The following is a 19,336-nucleotide window of genomic DNA, read 5'->3' as shown; positions in this document are numbered from 1 at the left end:
TAATATGTATTACCGCATCGTACCATATTTTTATCTATACATCGATAATTTACGATAAATATACTTGTACTATTATAAAAGGAATATATTGCCAAATAAATGTGATCTGAGGACTTTGTGTGCTTGTCGAAATTTAGTTTCTAATTTACATAAATTGATATTTTTGCTGAAAAAAATTTTAGTAACGATATCCAGAAACAAAAAAAAAAAATCAGACAGTTTTATGTCATAAATTGGGAAATCTTAAAAAATAAATAAATATATATTTTTGGGGTGTGTAAAGTTTTTTGCTCTTTATTTCGTTTCTTCCTTTAACAATAAAGTATCGACATTCGACGAACATATGGCCAAATAAATGTGATTTGAGGACTTTGTGTGTTTGTCGAAATTTAGTTTCTAATTTACATAAATTGATATTTTTGCTGGAAAATATTTTAGTAACGGTATCTAGATACAAAAAATGTCATAAATTGGAAAATCTTAAAAAAAACATATTGATAAAAATATAAATTTTTGGGCGTATAAAGTTTCTTGCTCTTTATTTCGTTTGTTACTTTAAATAATGTTTTTCGTATTATTTATCTTTGTTTGTGGTATGAATGGATTAAATAAACCTCAGAACTTTTTTTAACAGGAGAAACAGGACGAGTTATGGAAATTCGAGGTTGGGACAATGAATCTTGTCGCAGTGTAGCAAATGTCTCCTGGACAACAGGATCAACAAATGTTTACCGCTTGGGACACAAGGGTAATGTTGATTTGAAATATGTTGTTGCAACTACAGGCGGCTATTACTACAAAGACCACATGCCAGTTTTGGGTAAGTTTATGATTTCAATAGAAATAGAATAAAAATCATGACCAGAACCACAAGAATGTAATAGATTTTTTCTACCATAAAAGAAAAATATTTCATGAAATTAAAAAGCAATTGCAAAATTAGTGGATTCTTGCAGATTCTAGAACAGAGACAGGTAAGGTGTGCTAATTACAATCCTTTTATTATATTCGAACTAACAGTGTTACCTAAAATTCGCCGTAGCGTATATCTATATTCAACTTCCCAACAATGGTAAAATTTTTTGTGTGGTGGAGTACGTCGACCGATCACGTCGAATTTTAGGTAAAGATGCAACTGTTATTTTCAAATATTGCCGGTAAAAGAGAAGTTATTTTTTTCTATTCTATGAACCGCGTGTTATTTTATGTTCTTTACATAGTGTATTAAAGGTTGGGTCTCAAACCGTAAACTCTATTATACTTTTGCCACAGAATACAAGTTGTGTGTACATTTTGTAGGAGGTGATATTCATTCTTAATTTTGAAAGTTTGATATTGTCATCGAAATATTATGATATATTAAATCATATGTTAGCATGAAATTATTTTATTTACTTATTTAATGAGTCTATGAATAATTTCTTACAGACTAATAAATAAATTATAATTATATCATTAAAATTAGGAATTAAGTAACATTATTAATTTACTTTTTAGAGTATTAAAATCCATTGCAAGATCAATATAATTATATAATTTGTTAAAATCTTTTGACATTCCTTTAAATCTATCAGCATTTGCATAGCTCATTCTGGAGAATTATTCGTAGTGGCGGGTGGTACGTTGAGGATCATTAAAGTTGATGTTAACAAGAAAGCCAACTGAAATATCACCCATAATAAAGAATTGAGACATTTAGCATTTTTCTACGGCTTTTCAGAGTTGGCAGCTTGATCAGCGATCGTCTATCATTGTATGGTGGAAGATTATCGTATGAGAAGTTCATCATAAGCAGAACTTGTTTTGTAAGCAGGAATTGTTTTTGAACAGAGTCGAAGCGGTCGCTGTGTTTTATAAAAAGAGTCCACATGACCGAAAAGTACGAACAATTGGCATGTATAAATTTTTGTAACATAAGGGTTTTATGTAACATAATTCTTAAACTGCTTACTCCAAAGTTTCACAAAACCGATAACTGATATTGCTTTGTTTATAGAAACTGAAATATGAGAATTGAAGTTAAGATTACAATACAATACGTCTCCAAGATAAAAGAATAGTAACTATTTCCAGAGAATAGTCACCGAGTGTGTAACAAGTATCCAATATTTTTTTTCTTTTGAATCTCATAAGTTTGTATTTCGAATAATTAATTTCCATAAAATTAATATTGCACCAGTTACCAAACGAATTCTATCATTTTGAAGCAACTGGTTTCTACATATCTCCAAAAAGTTAAAAAATATTTTCACATCAAAATATTTGAAAATTTTTTTTTAAAGAAAACAGGAGTGGTGCTAGATGACTTCCTTGTGGGACTCCAGAAGAAACTATAATACTCTCCGAAATGTCATTTTTAAAACATACTTTTTGTGTTCTATTTTGTAGATGTGGTGAAATCCAATTGGAACTTCTGTTTGTAAATCCAATGTTTTTAAATTTTGATCGTAATAGTTTATGACTTTATCGAATATCTTGCTGAAGTCTGTGTAAATTGCATTGGTTTGCTTTCTTAGCCATACTAAAAATGTTTCAATCCATTTTAAACCATAGTGCTGTTCAACAGTGCAATTGATATTGATTGATTTGTTTTAGCAGAATATGTTGTACTGAAGAAATCTGCAAATAAGTTAGTAATAACATTCTTATCACAGGATTTAATTGTAGTACTTTAAATTTAGTGGAAAATCACTGGATTTGCGTTTCGAATCGACAAATTTGTGGAAAGAACCGGATTCTGTTTAAAGTTGTTTCTTAAGTTTGATGGTGTAATTTGAATATCTAATAATATTTAAAGTAGTATATTCAGAGCGTGCTACAGAATATCTTTCGTAGTCAATAGCAGATCCTGTCTTCTTATATTGTTTATTTTTCACATTTTTAGCTTTTGTAAAACCTATAGAGTTCCATGGTGGCACAGAAACTCATTAAATAGTTTTTTTTTTTCGGGATGCAGATATCAATAAAATTGTCATTTAAATCGTAAGTGCGAGACAAGAGGGTATTCCAAATCGCACCATTAATCACTACCTAATCGATGAAACCTCAAAGTTAGCCACTCCACCCACAACAACGATGTAGCATGTCGGCCTCTGAGACATGAGGACGGAGGATCGCACTTTTTTTATTTTGTAATCCTACAGAATTGTTTTGAGACATTTTAATAAACATTTTCCATGTATTCAAGAGCATGTCCAGGTCAGAATATGGGAAGATAAATAGCCAAATAATAAGATCGTTACTCCTGTAATGTGGATCATGAGCTTTCCTGAAACAATCACATAAACACACATCAAGAGTTGAAACGTATTCGCGACCAGCTTATATTTTTTCTCTGAATGAAATTATTCGAAACAACAGTGAAATTAAGTCCCGATTGATTGTGAAAAAAACTTATTCTTTTTAAAACATTTGAATTAATATTTAATTCAAAACATTCTAAACTGTCTCAAAACGAAGGTATTTTTGTTCTGAAATATTTATTTCTTTAATAAAGTTAATATTTGCTAACCAAAGGTTTCACCACTTTTACATAAAAAAAAGAAATAGAAAATAAAACATTCAATATCTGACTTCCATAAATTCGTACCCTTAATTAGGTATTTTGCAAAACATTAATTGACAATATTAAGTGGAATCCCATGGTGTTACAAGTTTCTCTTTTATCCAAACTCGATCCCCAACAATTTCCTCATCTACGGCTCAAGGAACGAGTTAATTGTTTTATCCGGGAAGGAAAAATAAATAAATTGTGCAAAAAATAACCATCAGCACAGTGATGCCTTGAATTTGAGAGAATAAAATTGTTGGAAATTGTCTAGAGCTATTCTTGAATTGCAAGTAATATTGTTTAAAGTCCGATGTCATTACTGTTTTTCAACTCGTTGTAGATAAAATTGTAATAAAATCGTTATGCGCCATTTTTGAAAGAAGTTCTGTATCCTACATCCGCTATAACGAGTTTATAATTGCTTAAGCTGAAGACTCTCTCCAAATTATAATATTTTGCATTTCCCAGATTTGTGGGAAAAAAAAAGAAAAAAAATCGCATTTGCAAAATGGCTGAGGATCACAGACAGCTTGGCCACACAAATACTCATCATAGCCCACCAAAGCCACAAACCAATATCACCAAAAGCGGCAATAGCGCAGGGTGCAAGCCGGTCTGGCATCTTGCGAGCCAACACAGGCACCTGAGTTCGATTCCCCGCTCCCGCAATTTATCTAATCCACAAAGTAATTTAAATATCCCTTGAGACCATGGTTCGACATTGAGTCCAATAATAGAATAGAATGAATCAAACGAATCAAATATTTTAAGACATGAGCATATCATTTACAGGATAACATCCTTATCACCCTAAGCATAGAGTTGTAAATTCTTCAAGGGTTTTTTGTAAGATGGTAAATCATTTAAGATTTACAATGACATATTTGTATTGATCTTATGTAATGATTTTTCCAATCAGCTTTTCATTATAAATTAAAATTTAGATTTCAATATGCAATAAGCTTTTATAACAGGATATTAAGACAGGATGCAGTAGGTAGAATACATGTTTAAGTTCTCTAGATTTTCACATTTTTGAGAGTTTTGAAAAAACTGACCGAGAAATCTTTTAATAACATTTTCAGCTTTTATATGTTGTTAAATACTTTTGACATAATTCTTTTTTTATTGTCGACATAAATATCGTCATCCTGAACATTTCTTGGATTGTCGTTAAGTTTGCTAATTGCGAATCAACGTCCAGACATGTCAGTTTTGCTAAAGAGAAAGTATGACAGTTTGTTCATAAAATGTCGGTTATGTAAAAAATAGAGCCCAATAACTCATATTGTTCTTCCAGAATCAACCCTCAGTATATCAATACATTTATTTATTTGGTTACCTATATCTACCTCATTGACATCAGTAAGTATTGTAATAAATTTAATTTTCACAAATTGTTTCTAATTACCAAATTTGTTTGGGAAAATGATCACAAGCAGTTCATCTGTATTATTCTTTGAATCTCATATCTTTCATCAAATTCTTCCAAATGTCCGCCATTCAACATGACCTGTGAACTGGTAAATCTTAAATATCGAAAAAATATCATATCATAAGTTTAGAATTCACCGAAATGTCAACCCAGACAGGTGCTAAAAAGAAAGGTCGTTCTACATATCGTTGTACAGCACTAAAAGCCCAATTACCCGAAATTTTACCAGAACATTATACAGTGAAAATTTTTATTACAAGTCAAGATTTTGAATGTCCTTCAAATAACTTGACTGATGTTGGAAATAATTCTCAAACTCTTTCTAATAACTCCAATGTTTACCTCAATTCTCCACAACGATACCCGATTTCCCAATTGCAAGGTAATCCTGAAAGGAATTTAAATCCATCAGAAAATATTAAGACGAATGAGATTGGCTAAACTCACATCAATCAGATGATTGAACGTGGTATTGCGAAAATCTTTCAAAACTTCAATTTAGGTAACCAGCAACAAAACCAATCTCAAGTAGTCTCCAAAAAGTTAATTTAATAACCAATAATCCTACTCGAAATTTCAATGCTCAATCTCACGTTACCAATTCAAATGTAATATAATTTTTCATCCAATGAAGAATATTTCCAATTATTGCGACCAGACGAATACCTCTCATTCTCCAAAAACTGGCACATACAATTTGACGATTCTAACTATGGTTCGTCAGTGGATGAATTTTTATATCGGGTGAAAACCTTAACCAAAGAACACTTAAATAATAATTTTGCATATGTATGCAAAAATCTTTTAACCGGAAAAGCCAAAAAATGTCATTGGCGATACCGTAAAAGTATTGATATAATTCAATGGACCGAATTTTGTGAAACTCTCCGTTCACAATTCAAAGGTTTAAAATCCGTTTTTGATCTAATAGAGATGATAAGAAATCGAAAGATAAGGTCTAATGATTCATTTGATTCTTTCAACGACTCGATTTCTTCTAAAGCAGATCGTTTACGTCATTCCATTTCAGAAGAAGAATTAGTTGTAATTTTGTATACGCAATTTGTGAACTGAAATTCGACACGAATTGCTATACGTGCCAATTTTTTTACTATAGCTAAGTTGAGAAAACTCGTTCAAATGCGAGAGAACTTAGTAAATGAGGAATCGTTCAAAAAGAACGAATGACTAGCCTGGAAGCTTTGGATCCCAGAAAAATGTAGAAGTAAATTGATCACTAGATTTCACAATTCCCCTGTGGCCACACATGGTGGAATAGGAAAAACATTAGATCTGATAAGTAGGCATTTCTTTGGCCAGGCATGGTGAAGGAATTCCGTGGATATGTCTGCAATTGGAGACATGTAAAACCACGAAACATCCCAATGTCATTCTTAAGCCCAAAATGGGAAAATCTTTAAACATAACCAGACCTTTTCAAAGGTTATACATAGACATTTGAGGGCCGTTTCGACCTGTTGTCGAAAAATGGCATTTTTATAGTCCTTGACTATCTCACAAAATATCACTGGCTGTGATCTTTAAAAAAAAATCTCAGCTGGACCCTTACAGGACTTACAGGCCAAGTAAACGAGTAAATCGCTCAAAAATAGCTAACACTCGAGCCTGTTAAGTTTTCTCCTTATTTTGCAACCTTTGGGATCCCTTAATCTACTCGATGAACCAGATTGTATACTTCATAGAGAGGATTAGCTTCAATTTAAAAAAATATATTAAAACTAACATTTCAAAGGCAAATTATATAAATAGAGTACAGTAAAATTTACGTTTAAGGCCACTATCCTTTACAAAAGGGAAAAAAATTGTGCAGAAAAAAAGTTTAATGCCAAATTAGCACCATCTTTTTACCGGCAAATGTTTAGAAAAAGGTTGATACTGTTTATTTCGAATAAGAGGATCTAAATGGCAAGTTCATAGGAACTTATCATGCTAAAGACATTAGACCATAATTAACTCTTAAATTCCAATTAATATCGTAATAAATTGATCGATATCACTTGGTTTAGTGGTAAATTATGTCGACATAATTTTATTTTATTTTTCTTTTAACCACAAATTGTATTTTCTGGGATACCAAAAAAATAACAACATTCTTGTCTTGTTTCGGATTTTCCTTCTTCTTTTTTCCGCCTCCTCTTATTGCAGAGACCGGATGATTGTTCAAACAAATCATCAATCACTTCCTAATCGACGAAAGCAGAAAGCTAGCCACTCCACCCACAACAACGGGTGTAGTACGGAGGTAACATGTCGGCTTCTGAGATATGAGAATGGTGGTTCAGATCCTCGGAGGATCCCACTTTTTTTAATCCTACAGTTTTTTGAGACTTTTTAGTACACATTTGCATGTATTACAGTTAACATGTAGAGTGGATCTTTCTTTTGCTTTCCTGAACCAGCCACATTGATATGCATCAAGAGTTGAAACGTATTCGTGAGCAGCTTATAATTTATCTCTGAATCAAATTTTTCAAAACAAAAGTGAATTATTAGTCTCAAAACCAATGTATTTTTTATTCTGAAATATTTATCTCTTTGGTAAAGTAAATATATGCTCACCAAAGGCTTCGCTTGTTTAGAAAAAAAGGAACAGAAAATAAAACGTTCAATACCTGACTTCCATAAATGTGGAACCTTAATTAAATGTTTTGCCAAACATTAAGGTAAGAATTGACAATATTGATTGGAATCCAATGGTGTTACAAGATTCTCTTTTTTTACAATCTTGATCCTCAACAATTTCCTCGTCTGCGGCAACTCGTTCCTTGAGCCGTAATTTAATTAATTTTTTATCCGGGAAGGTAAAATAAATAAATAAATTGTGCAAAAACTAACCATCAGCACAGTGATTCCTTGAAATTGATAGAATAAAATAGTTGGAAATTGTCTACAGCTATTCTTGAATTGCGAGTAAACGCATTATAACACTTTGCACTTTTTCGGAATTGTGGAGTTAAATAGAAGAAAAAATTCGCATTTGCAAAAAAACACAATATAACTACAACTACAACAAGCCAACCACCCCGTGTGCTAAAAATAAGACCTAGCTGGCGTTCTGATTCCTGAATATCACAGACAGTTTGGCCGCACAAATACTCGCCATAGCCCACAAAAATCTTAGTTAAACCACCGTCACCAAAAGCGGCAATAGCCCAGAGGGTAAGCCGGTCTGGCATCTTGCGAGCCAACACAGGACCCTGAGTTCGATTCCTCACTCCGGCAAAGTATCTAATCTACAACGTAATTTTAAGGAAAACGAATATTTATTATTTAATATAAGTATAGCAATCAAAACCTAAGATTTTTCTATACATATTCAAACGTTTTCAAACCTAATACATTTTTAAAAGTTATTTACAGACTTTTTTTACAGATGTGTGAAGACACATACATATCATCCTTCAGTACCACCACACACGCTTATAATCGAGGCCTCGGCGATCTTCGTAAACGTGGCTAAAAGGGTTACAGTCAAAAAATTAAAAGAGTTAGTTATAATAAAATTGGTAGTGGGTAGTTGTGTTTGTGTGTGTATTCTTGTTTATTACATATTCAAATTCAGTTGTACAACGCATGTGTGAAAACTTTTACCCATTTGTAATATACCATTAAAGATATATATAGAAATATATTTTGAAAAGAAATACTGGCCTTCTATTCCGTTTGGTGTTGTTTGCTAATAAATTCAAAAAAAAAAAAATCAAAACCACTTATAGCATTGTAACAAATGTTTCGTTTTATATATTATCATCTTTTTAATTCCATAGCGTCCCATTTTAAAGCAAAATGCTGCGCCAGGGTTTTCAACTAATATTTTCCCTTGTTTGACCTTACAAAACATTTGTAAGGTCAAATAGGTGTTTGAGGAAAGAGGAAAATAAATGATCATAAGATTTTACTTTATGGGCAAACTGGGCAAATTTCTAAAACTAACCATCAGCACAGTGATTCCTTGAAATTGATAGAATAAAATAGTTGGAAATTGTCTACTGCTATTCTTGAATTGCGAGTAAACGCATTATAACACTTTGCACTTTTTCGGAATTGTGGAGTTAAATAGAAGAAAAAAATCGCATTTGCAAAAAAACACAATATAACTACAACTACAACAAGCCAACCACCCCGTGTGCTAAAAATAAGACCTAGCTGGCGTTCTGATTCCTGAATATCACAGACAGTTTGGCCGCACAAATACTCGCCATAGCCCACAAAAATCTTAGTTAAACCACCGTCACCAACAGCGGCAATAGCCCAGAGGGTAAGCCGGTCTGGCATCTTGCGAGCCAACACAGGACCCTGAGTTCGATTCCTCACTCCGGCAAAGTATCTAATCTACAACGTAATTTTAAGGAAAACGAATATTTATTATTTAATATAAGTATAGCAATCAAAACCTAAGATTTTTCTATACATATTCAAACGTTTTCAAACCTAATACATTTTTAAAAGTTATTTACAGACTTTTACAGATGTGTGAAGACACATACATATCATCCTTCAGTACCACCACACACGCTTATAATCGAGGCCTCGGCGATCTTCGTAAACGTGGCTAAAAGGGTTACAGTCAAAAAATTAAAAGAGTTAGTTATAATAAAATTGGTAGTGGGTAGTTGTGTTTGTGTGTGTATTCTTGTTTATTACATATTCAAATTCAGTTGTACAACGCATGTGTGAAAACTTTTACCCATTTGTAATATACCATTAAAGATATATATAGAAATATATTTTGAAAAGAAATACTGGCCTTCTATTCCGTTTGGTGTTGTTTGCTAATAAATTCAAAAAAAAAAAAAAATCAAAACCACTTATAGCATTGTAACAAATGTTTCGTTTTATATATTATCATCTTTTTAATTCCATAGCGTCCCATTTTAAAGCAAAATGCTGCGCCAGGGTTTTCAACTAATATTTTCCCTTGTTTGACCTTACAAAACATTTGTAAGGTCAAATAGGTGTTTGAGGAAAGAGGAAAATAAATGATCATAAGATTTTACTTTATGGGCAAACTGGGCAAATTTCTATTTCCCCAAAATCAGCTGTTTTTGTATTTGCTGTCAAATAATATTTTGCGGTCAGATCGTGAAAAAGAAATGTTTGATATATTTCTTCAAATTATTATGTTTGTGTTCGTGTATAAAACGGCTGAACCAATTTTCCTGAAATGTTCACATTTGTCATTTTGTAGTTTACTGTGGCGAAAACAGTCGCTTAAGCCTGTTGCTCTTTTTCTGTGTTGAAATATTTGAGGGAAAGAGTTTTCAATGAGGCGCTTTAATCGAAAACATTTTTGATTTGATGAATGATTAAGCCAAATGTAAAATTTCTTCACATACATTAAAATGTGGAAGAGTTTATAATTTCATGATTTGCCCTTGCATTGTTATTTGTCTTTGCTGAACTATAGTACTTAGTTACACATTGAAAATAGTCAAGCAAATTGAAATCTATGTGCGGAATAGCCGCCAAATTCTACTTACTCTATTTAACTCAAATACATAATAGTCCAACAATTCTTTACTCAGGAAAGGAAGGCGCTAGATTATGTCTTCCAACGAAATATTACACCTGACTGTTCTCAGAGCGAGATCTGCAAGTACTATAAATAACTTTTTAATCGTCATTGTTCGCTAAAAATTGGCTTTCATCGAATACATATATATTTTAAAATTATTGTTCCATTTCAAATGTTATTTGTTTTAATATATTTTATAAACATTTCATCCTATTTTTAATTCAGGTCAATTAGATGAGCAACAACCTGTTGTTTCGACAGTCAAGCCAATATTCTCTGTCGGGGATCGGGTAAAGGTATGTGTGGATATTGATGTTCTAATAAAATTGCAGCAGGGACATGGCGGCTGGAATCCACGCATGATGGAACATCTGCAAAAAACGGGCACTGTACACAGGATAACTGAAAAGGGTGATATTAGGTAGGTAACATTAAAATACACATTCTTGCACTCATCAGTTTTTCAACTTATATTTGTATAAAGTTACAGAGTTACTTTTTCTTTATTAAACAACACTGTTTAATAAATAAGTGTAAAACAAATAAAAAAGCGTTCTGTTCGCCCGGACCGAACTTTGAGTACCGTCCACGAACTTTGAGTACATAACAAGTTCTATACCAAAAAGATACACATATACTCGTCATTTACCTAATTGGAGACCTTAAATTCTTAATTTCAAACAATTTCGGTTCAAATGTAGTAGAGCCTCTCCAAATACTGAAGCTGAGAGCTACCACAGGAAAAGCATAAGGTTAAACCTCTGAAATAATAATGAAAATTTTAAATCCGCAAAAAAAAATATCTGTAAGCGCTAGAGAATACAGACGAAATTAAAAATTATCACTTTTGATGTGTTTCTTACTTAATCCAGATTTCTTCAATATTTACTAGATAATGACACTTATGACCTCTAAGGATACTACAAATTCCATTAACAGTTAATAATTTTTCAAAACGTTACATACCTAAAAATTTAATGTTATAGCTTTCTCTCTTTTGTTTACGCAAGGAACTTGCTCTTACAAATCGTTCAATATTCTTATATTTTAAAGTGACTTCAATCATTTTTACCAAAACGGAAGTGGAGAACAACAAATGCAAGGAGAAATAAAAGAAAAAACGACATTTATGTACACAGAATGGAGTAGTGTACAAAGATATGGAATGATGAAGAATATGTGTCTTTATGTCTTTTCTATTTTGTGCGCCTCTGGTGAAATAAAGCAGCATTCCCCTGATCTGTCGGTATAAGGTATAAAGAGCAACGATGAAATATTGAGACATGTGTCCTGGAACAATTATAATATTAGGCAAGAGATTATTACGTTGTCAGGCTGAAATAGGGAAAATAGCGAATTGGGACTATGAATGGGTGTTTAGTTAGTGTGAGGTAGCACAAGCAAATTATGAGTGGGATGAGTTATTACTATTAAAACGTTCTTTAGATCCACCACGGTGGACAGTTTTATTACTATCAGCATCATTATTTTGTAGGTTTGGAGACGGCTATTTTCTCGAGGACATATCCATGAAATTTCAAATTTCATTGTCTATTTTCTTGGTTTGTGCGAGTTTCTGCGAGACACAAATCGGGTTATCGTTGCTATATAGACCAGAAACGGTATAAGTCGATAAATTCTAAGTCGATCTGACAACGTTCGTCAGTAGTTTAATTAAATCTAGATTAATTTAAAATTTGACACAGTAGTTTGTATTGTGTCTAGAATGGTTGGTATTATATAGGATAGCTCCCATATAACGATACCTCCCAATATTAGGTATTTTAACGATTTTTGCTACATTTTTCACGGGATTATCTAAAAAATGTTATTTCTTTTTTGTGATTCGTTCCAGCTTCGGTGACAAAACATTGGGTGGGTAGTATAGGTCTACGTTATGTACCTATACTACCAACTGTATAACGGTATCTACCTATATTCGGTTTAGTGCACAAATAATGGTACCTTCGGATATTCGGTATTTTGGCGATTTAAACTACATTTTCTAATAGATTTGTGTGAAAATTGGTATTTGTACTTCGTAATGGGTTTTACAAATAGTGTCAAAACATTGTCCATATTGGTAAACGGTTTCCATACGACGGTTCGGTACCGATATTCGTTATTTAGATAATCCTAATCTCATTTCCCCAAGAAATTATGTCAAACTTGGTATTTAAGGCTCGGAGTGGATTACAATATTTGTAGTCTATATTTTGCTACCATAAAATGGCTCCACCACTGTATTGTTTTTTGAAAACAACGTTTGTTTATTAGTGGAGAACGATGGTAATGTTTACCAGGGGGTAATGCAGGGAATACCTAGGTTTCGGAAAGAGCCACCAATCCTCATCAGTTGCCTTGTTTTTTGTCTGGGATATTCTCCCCAGAAGTTATTTTAAAAATAACTTCTATGACAAAAAACATTTTTTTACCCAAGTGACGAGATCGTAAGCTCAATAGAAGAGGAACCAAAGAATTAAATAAAACTAAAATTCTTTTGGAAAATCTTCTAAATCTTACAACCGCACTTATAAACATTTTCATCTTTCTCCACTTGTTATGCTTTCGTTCAACCTGAACGAAGTAGCATGACCATGTAAGTTGGTTTTGTGTGTTACAACAAAAACCCCTTCGTCGACCGTGCCTTGTCTATTAATAGAACAGTGTGGCTTGTTTGTTCGGGATACCGTAGTATTTTGTTGTTGCAAAATGGTCAGGCTTTATCCCTTTATTGTTGTTTTTGTAAGAACAACGTTTGTTTATTAGTGGAGAACGATGGTAATGTTTACCAGGGGGTAATGCAGGGAATACCTAGGTTTCGGAAAGAGCCACCAATCCTCATCAGTTGCCTTGTTTTTTGTCTGGGATATTCTCCCCAGAAGTTATTTTAAAAATAACTTCTATGACAAAAAACATTTTTTTACCCAAGTGACGAGATCGTAAGCTCAATAGAAGAGGAACCAAAGAATTAAATAAAACTAAAATTCTTTTGGAAAATCTTCTAAATCTTACAACCGCACTTATAAAAATTTTCATCTTTCTCCACTTGTTATGCTTTCGTTCAACCTGAACGAAGTAGCATAACCATATAAGCCAATCTTACTGAAGTTTCTAGTTTAAAGTGAAACGCGTTTGAATATATATACTACATCTACAAAGGGTGTGAGCGTGAGCAGTGAAGTTTCTCAATCCATAGTTTTCATTTGCGAAGCTTTCGAAACAAGCAGAAACAGTTTCTTAATTGGAAATACTCTTGATTCTGAAACAAATAAATTTGGGGTAATGAAGTTTATTTTGGCATCCAGAACTGCTGCATAGACTAATTCCTAAAAATCGAAAAAACCATGTAACTGTCCTATTTAATAATATAATATAATATAATTTTGTGTTCCTACTTTTCTTGGAGTTGTTAGGCTTTGTCTATGGCCATGTTTATAGTTTGAAAAAATTGGGACAAATTAAGTGAAACTTCTAATAATCGGGAACTTATTAAAAGTTCTATTACGAAATTAAGGGATATTAGCTTATTTTAGGGTTGAGTTTCTTGTCAATTCGAGGTTGCTCATATCTGTTTGAATATTGTTAATTTGCATGAGCTCGTTCCGAACTTGCTAAAATTGATTCTCGCTATATTGTCTGAATTCTATTTGGGGTGTTCTGTCTGTGATTATTTTGTACCGGGTTATTTTTATCTTTTTTATTTTTTTGTTATTTAGGATAATGTTTATAATTTTTGTAACATCCGTTTGATTTGTCCTGATTTCTATAGTTTCAACTATTTTCATTTACTTAATATCTTGACTTTGAGGTTGGCTACTTTCCCATGACTCTACATATAGTCGATATCTTAGCTTGAGTGTTTTTTGAAGATTTCGGTAAAAAACCTAATTATTAGAGACCTGAAATATATTAATGACATAGTATAATCAACAACCACAAGAATCAAACGTGGACATATAACTCAGTAGATACCTTGTCTAATTCGACATTTGGGGCAATAGAAAAATTATGGATATAACATACAAACAAATTTACTGCTAACAGAAGAAACATTAAATGAATAAATATAATCATTTTTATTATTTTGTCATAGAAACCAATTTTGTCACTATTGGTTTTAAAAACGACAAGAAAAAATGATTTGGTGTCATGAAAATCAATGTTGTCGGTTTTATTTTCGAATTAGAATTTTATCGGTTTTGGTTGTAATAGAAGCCAATGTTATTGGTTTTGTTAGAGCTGTCACTTTTCATTTGCTTTGGATTTTTTAAACAATTTTTAAAGGATATTCAAAGGACTAAAAATGTGGATTTTTTAAAGAATTTTTAAAGGACATTCAAAGGACAATAAACGTGGATTTTTTAAAGAATTTTTAAAGGACTATAGACGTGGATTTAAAAAAAAATTAAAGGACTATAAACGTGGATTTTTTAAAGATTTTTTAAAGGACTATAAACGTGGATTTTTTAAAGATTTTTTAAAGGACTATAAACGTGGATTTTTTAAGGATTTTTTAAAGGACTATAAACGTGGATTTTTTAAAGGATATTTAAAGGACCATAAGCGTGGATTTCTTAAGGATTTTTTAAAGGACCATAAACGTGGATTTTTTAAGGATTTTTTAAAGGACTATAAACGTGGATTTTTTAAAGGATATTTAAAGGACCATAAGCGTGGATTTCTTAAGGATTTTTTAAAGGACCATAAACGTGGATTTTTTAAGGATGTTTCGAACATTGGTTTTATTTACATTCGAAATTGACAAAACCAACTTGGTTTCATGACACCAAATGAAACCAACATTGGTTTACAAAAACGACAATAAGCAAAACCGACATGGTTTCTGTGACAGCCCTGTATATAATAAATAAAAAAATATTTAAAAAGCGATAGAAAATAAATTTAAAAAATTATGAAATTTGAAAATAATAAATATTTCAGACTGTTTTAATTGTCTGTTTAATTGTAATTTATAATAAAATAATATTGATTAAAAATTAAGCCAATGTTTAATACCATGGGGTAAATCAGGAAATACCTAGGTTTCGGAAAGAGCCACAAATCTTCACCAGTTCCCTTGCTTTTTGTCTGGAATATTTTCCCCTAGGACGCCCTAAATTCCTTTATTTCAAGTCTCAGTTTCACACGCCAAAGCTAATAAGCACAAAAAGCAAAACAAAGGAAACAAGAGAAGACCTTATTTAATTAAAAACCAAACAAATATTTATGCAAAAATAAAGAAGTTTATAAAAACAATTCCAAGAACAGAATTTCGTTTGAATGGAAGTCGATCCTTCTTCAACGGATAAATAATGTCAACCAATGTTAATTAAACGGATAAACAATAATAATCAAATACAAGACGATGATGTCTATGGATATAAATGATGACTATAACTCTGATAATGACATAGGTAATATTCCCAACTTCCGTCCGTTTTGACTAGCAAAATCTTAAAGATACGAATTGGCGCTGGGGCGAATGATTGGTCTAAAAAATATATCACCACAGCACTTCCACTGTGAACACAATATATGGAAAAGTAAAACTAAAGAAAGTGTTTAATGAAGCTGTTTGAGAAATTTGTTCCTTTTTTGTCTTAAATTGGTTTGATGCTATCGCTGACTTCGACATGCTAAGGCAGGCTGGAGAGATTGTAAGATATAACGATAACGTATTCATTCAAAAATGTTATAAAACAGCCATGCTCAAAACTAATTTTATAATATAAATAAAATTGTATCATCAAATCTTAAAAGTCGTCATACTATAGCCGGCATGGCAAGTCGACAAAAAAGGAATCGATAAGGACGGCAATAAATATACACGTCTCGTCATTGACTTCAGAAAATTAAAAAAAAAAATCCGCGATCGCTACCCAATGCCAAGGGTTCTTGCCGATTTGAACAAGGCCTTCTTAGTAAATGTTGGAAATGAAGGAATTATATTCAAGATAAAAATTGACGATGCATTGCGTAAAAAATAGGAATAATACTCGTATGTAATGACTACGTTGACGACGTAACAATATTCACAAATAATGAAACTGACCATGTCCAACATATCGACACGGTTCTTCCAAGTAAAAAAGTAACTTACCAGAAATTGAAAAAAATTAACCTAAATAAAGAAGCATTGGTTTCACATTGCACGGGTTATTGGCTGAAGTAATTTATGGCTTACTTTACATTTATTCAAATTGTATAAATAGCATGAAAAAATAAATATTTTTAGATTGCTAGTGTTGTGTACATCTATTTTCCTTTACATTAATAAAAGAATTGGCAACCCCGACATGATCCTGACAAGGATAAAAGTCAAGAGATTTACCGATATATTTCGCCCACCAATGGTAAGGAATTTGAAACTCTTATTGGTGAAAGGAAGAAAAGTAACTCCGCATAACTAGCAGCAAGTTTCAAGAGCTAGAAATATCCTTATTCTTTCAACCAACCGAAGTAAGGGCGATCGGTCACATTTATGCGAAGTGGGTTTTCTATTGGATAAATCGTCAGAAGCTTGTGACTTAGAGTCAACCGTCCGTCACCAAACTGGGAGACAAATGGCACAAAAGAATCAATAGACGTTTAACCTACCATATTTAACAGAATTGTCCTTTGCTTGTGGTAGAAAAATCATACACTATGAGTGGGAACTAGCTGGAACTTTGGAGATTGGGCCATATTGTATCTTAAAATACAACTCCTTTATAATATACGGTCATTACGAAATCAATACAATAATGCACACATCATATCTGAGACGTATGCCACTGGATTCCATAATCTCATCCAGTAAGCTCGTCTTGCTCATCGAAGCATTAAACAACACCTATGAAACACATGTTGCTGAGCTCTTCACATTACACCAACAGCTAAAAACTATTGCCTAGCCAAAACCAAGCCTTCCACAACTAATGAAATCAACAGCCATTCATCATCATACCATCAGCTACCTAGCTCTTTGCCATATACATCACAGTCAAGTTTCGCCACTACACAACTTCCAACAACATCAGCCCCGACAGTCAGTATAATCATCATACGTCATTGATCAGACAGTTTTTTGAACGATTCTGGTTCAACGTGGGGAGATCTTCAAAATTACATAATATCTATATATAAAAATCAATTGTTGTTCGTTGGTAATGAAATCAGTTGATAACGGCTGAATCGATTTGCATAATTTTTTGTGCAAACGTTCGTCATACCCCGAGTTAGGTTTTTAAAGAAAAAATATCGACCACGCCTACTTTTACGCCCACTATTTCGATTTATTTAAAACCTTATATTTGCCAAATAATGAAGATATCGGTTTTAAATTTATTACACGACATACTGTTGACTTGACTATTTATTTGGGGGATGAGGAACTGACCACGCCTACTTTTTAATCTATATATAAACCAATTGTTGTTCGTTGGTAATTGAGTCAGTTGTATGCAGTTAGTTAGTATACGACGTAATCTTGACTATCTCAAGCCAACCCTAGGTATCTGTTTGGAGTCAGAGGAACTGGCCACAACTACTTCTTTAAATTTATATGTAAAAATATTGGAAAAGTATAGTAACACATCAGTTGAGAACGACTGGCCCAAATGTTCTATTGGTTATTTGTAGTTACAGTGGAAACGTTGTCGTAAAAGAAAATTTTAAGAAAAATCGCGGAACTGAAAAAATGACTGTTCTGTTATGATATTAAATTTTGTGTAGAATTGTTTCAGAATGCCTTTTGGAATTGAAAATTCTTATTGAAAAAAACCGAAAAAATCGAGAAAGTGTGCATATTTTCTATACATGCTGTTATATGGTTGCCATACCCAAATTTTCAATTTTGATTAGATATGGAAATAATCCATCCAATGAGAACTCAAAATGCAAAATACATTGGGACTAATTTCTTCAAATAATTATAAGTATAGGACCATGCTTCATTATAACTCTTATGTGAAGGTATCCGGTGATTTTAGCTATTACCAGGGTCTTGGTCACATTTTCCAATTGATTTTGCCCTTATTTGACATCTAGCTTCTGGTCGAAGACCTCTTCGCGGAAAAGTTTCAATGTCAATGTTTCGGTGTAGCGCTCATATAAAATCACCTTCTGATTTTGCCTATTTCGAGTGTTTTGATTATATTTTCGAATCGATTTGACTTAAAATGTATGTTTAGGCTACTTTGGGGGTAGAGAATCATCTTACATGGGCCTATTATAAACAGTTAATTATACGTTTTAATATATATGCTATATTATTTAGGTTTTTAACTCTCAAACTAAAACCTCTTACTGAAAAAGAAGATCAGGCTTTTTGAATGTCGTATTTATTTCCATTTAATCAAGTCATCATTTATACTAAAAATTGTGCCACTTATGTGAGCCAGATGTGTGAATTATTATGCTTTAAAACCTATGCGTTAAAGACTAAAACTACAAACTGGCAACGCGGTCTAGCCCAGGAGGAGCCTTTATTTGAGCGCTACTCCAAAACATTGATATTGACAAAACGTTGAGGTGACCTAGAATGTGATCAAGACCCTGGAAATAGTTGAAATTAGTGGATGCCTTACTATAAGGTTTATACCAAAGCTTGGTCCAATACTTATAAATATTTTAAAGAATGTTTTGTTTTTTTCTAAAATCTCAAATTACCAACATTTAAGGAATTAAAAAGGGGTTATATCACAATGCGGACCAACCAGAAACATATTTTGTACAAATGATTCTTTATGTAACCCAAATTTAAAACTCTATCTTAAATTTTGCGTAGTATAGAGGAAAATATTTGATTCCCGATTTGGCTTAAAATATATAT

The 19,336-nt window shown here is 32.4% G+C and overlaps 1 protein-coding gene across 3 annotated transcripts in view; it reads left to right on the top strand.

Annotated features, from left to right (window-relative positions):
• Window positions 1-19,336, top strand: part of LOC101890066 (E3 ubiquitin-protein ligase MIB2-like) — a 305,563-nt gene that overhangs the window by 179,850 nt on the left and 106,377 nt on the right. For 2 of the 3 annotated variants that reach the window (XM_059128314.1, XM_059128313.1), the window contains 2 exons: window positions 635-820; window positions 10,747-10,942. In XM_059128314.1, coding sequence (XP_058984297.1) covers window positions 635-820; window positions 10,747-10,942 — 382 coding nt within the window. Of the gene's footprint in view, window positions 1-619; window positions 821-10,746; window positions 10,943-19,336 lie in introns of all 3 variants that reach the window. The other variant, XM_059128312.1, reaches the window with a different exon arrangement.

The sequence above is a fragment of the Musca domestica genome, unplaced genomic scaffold (assembly GCF_030504385.1).
Source record: "Musca domestica strain aabys unplaced genomic scaffold, Musca_domestica.polishedcontigs.V.1.1 5, whole genome shotgun sequence".
NCBI lineage: Eukaryota > Metazoa > Arthropoda > Insecta > Diptera > Muscidae > Musca > Musca domestica.
This window is presented reverse-complemented; position numbering and strand designations above follow the sequence as displayed.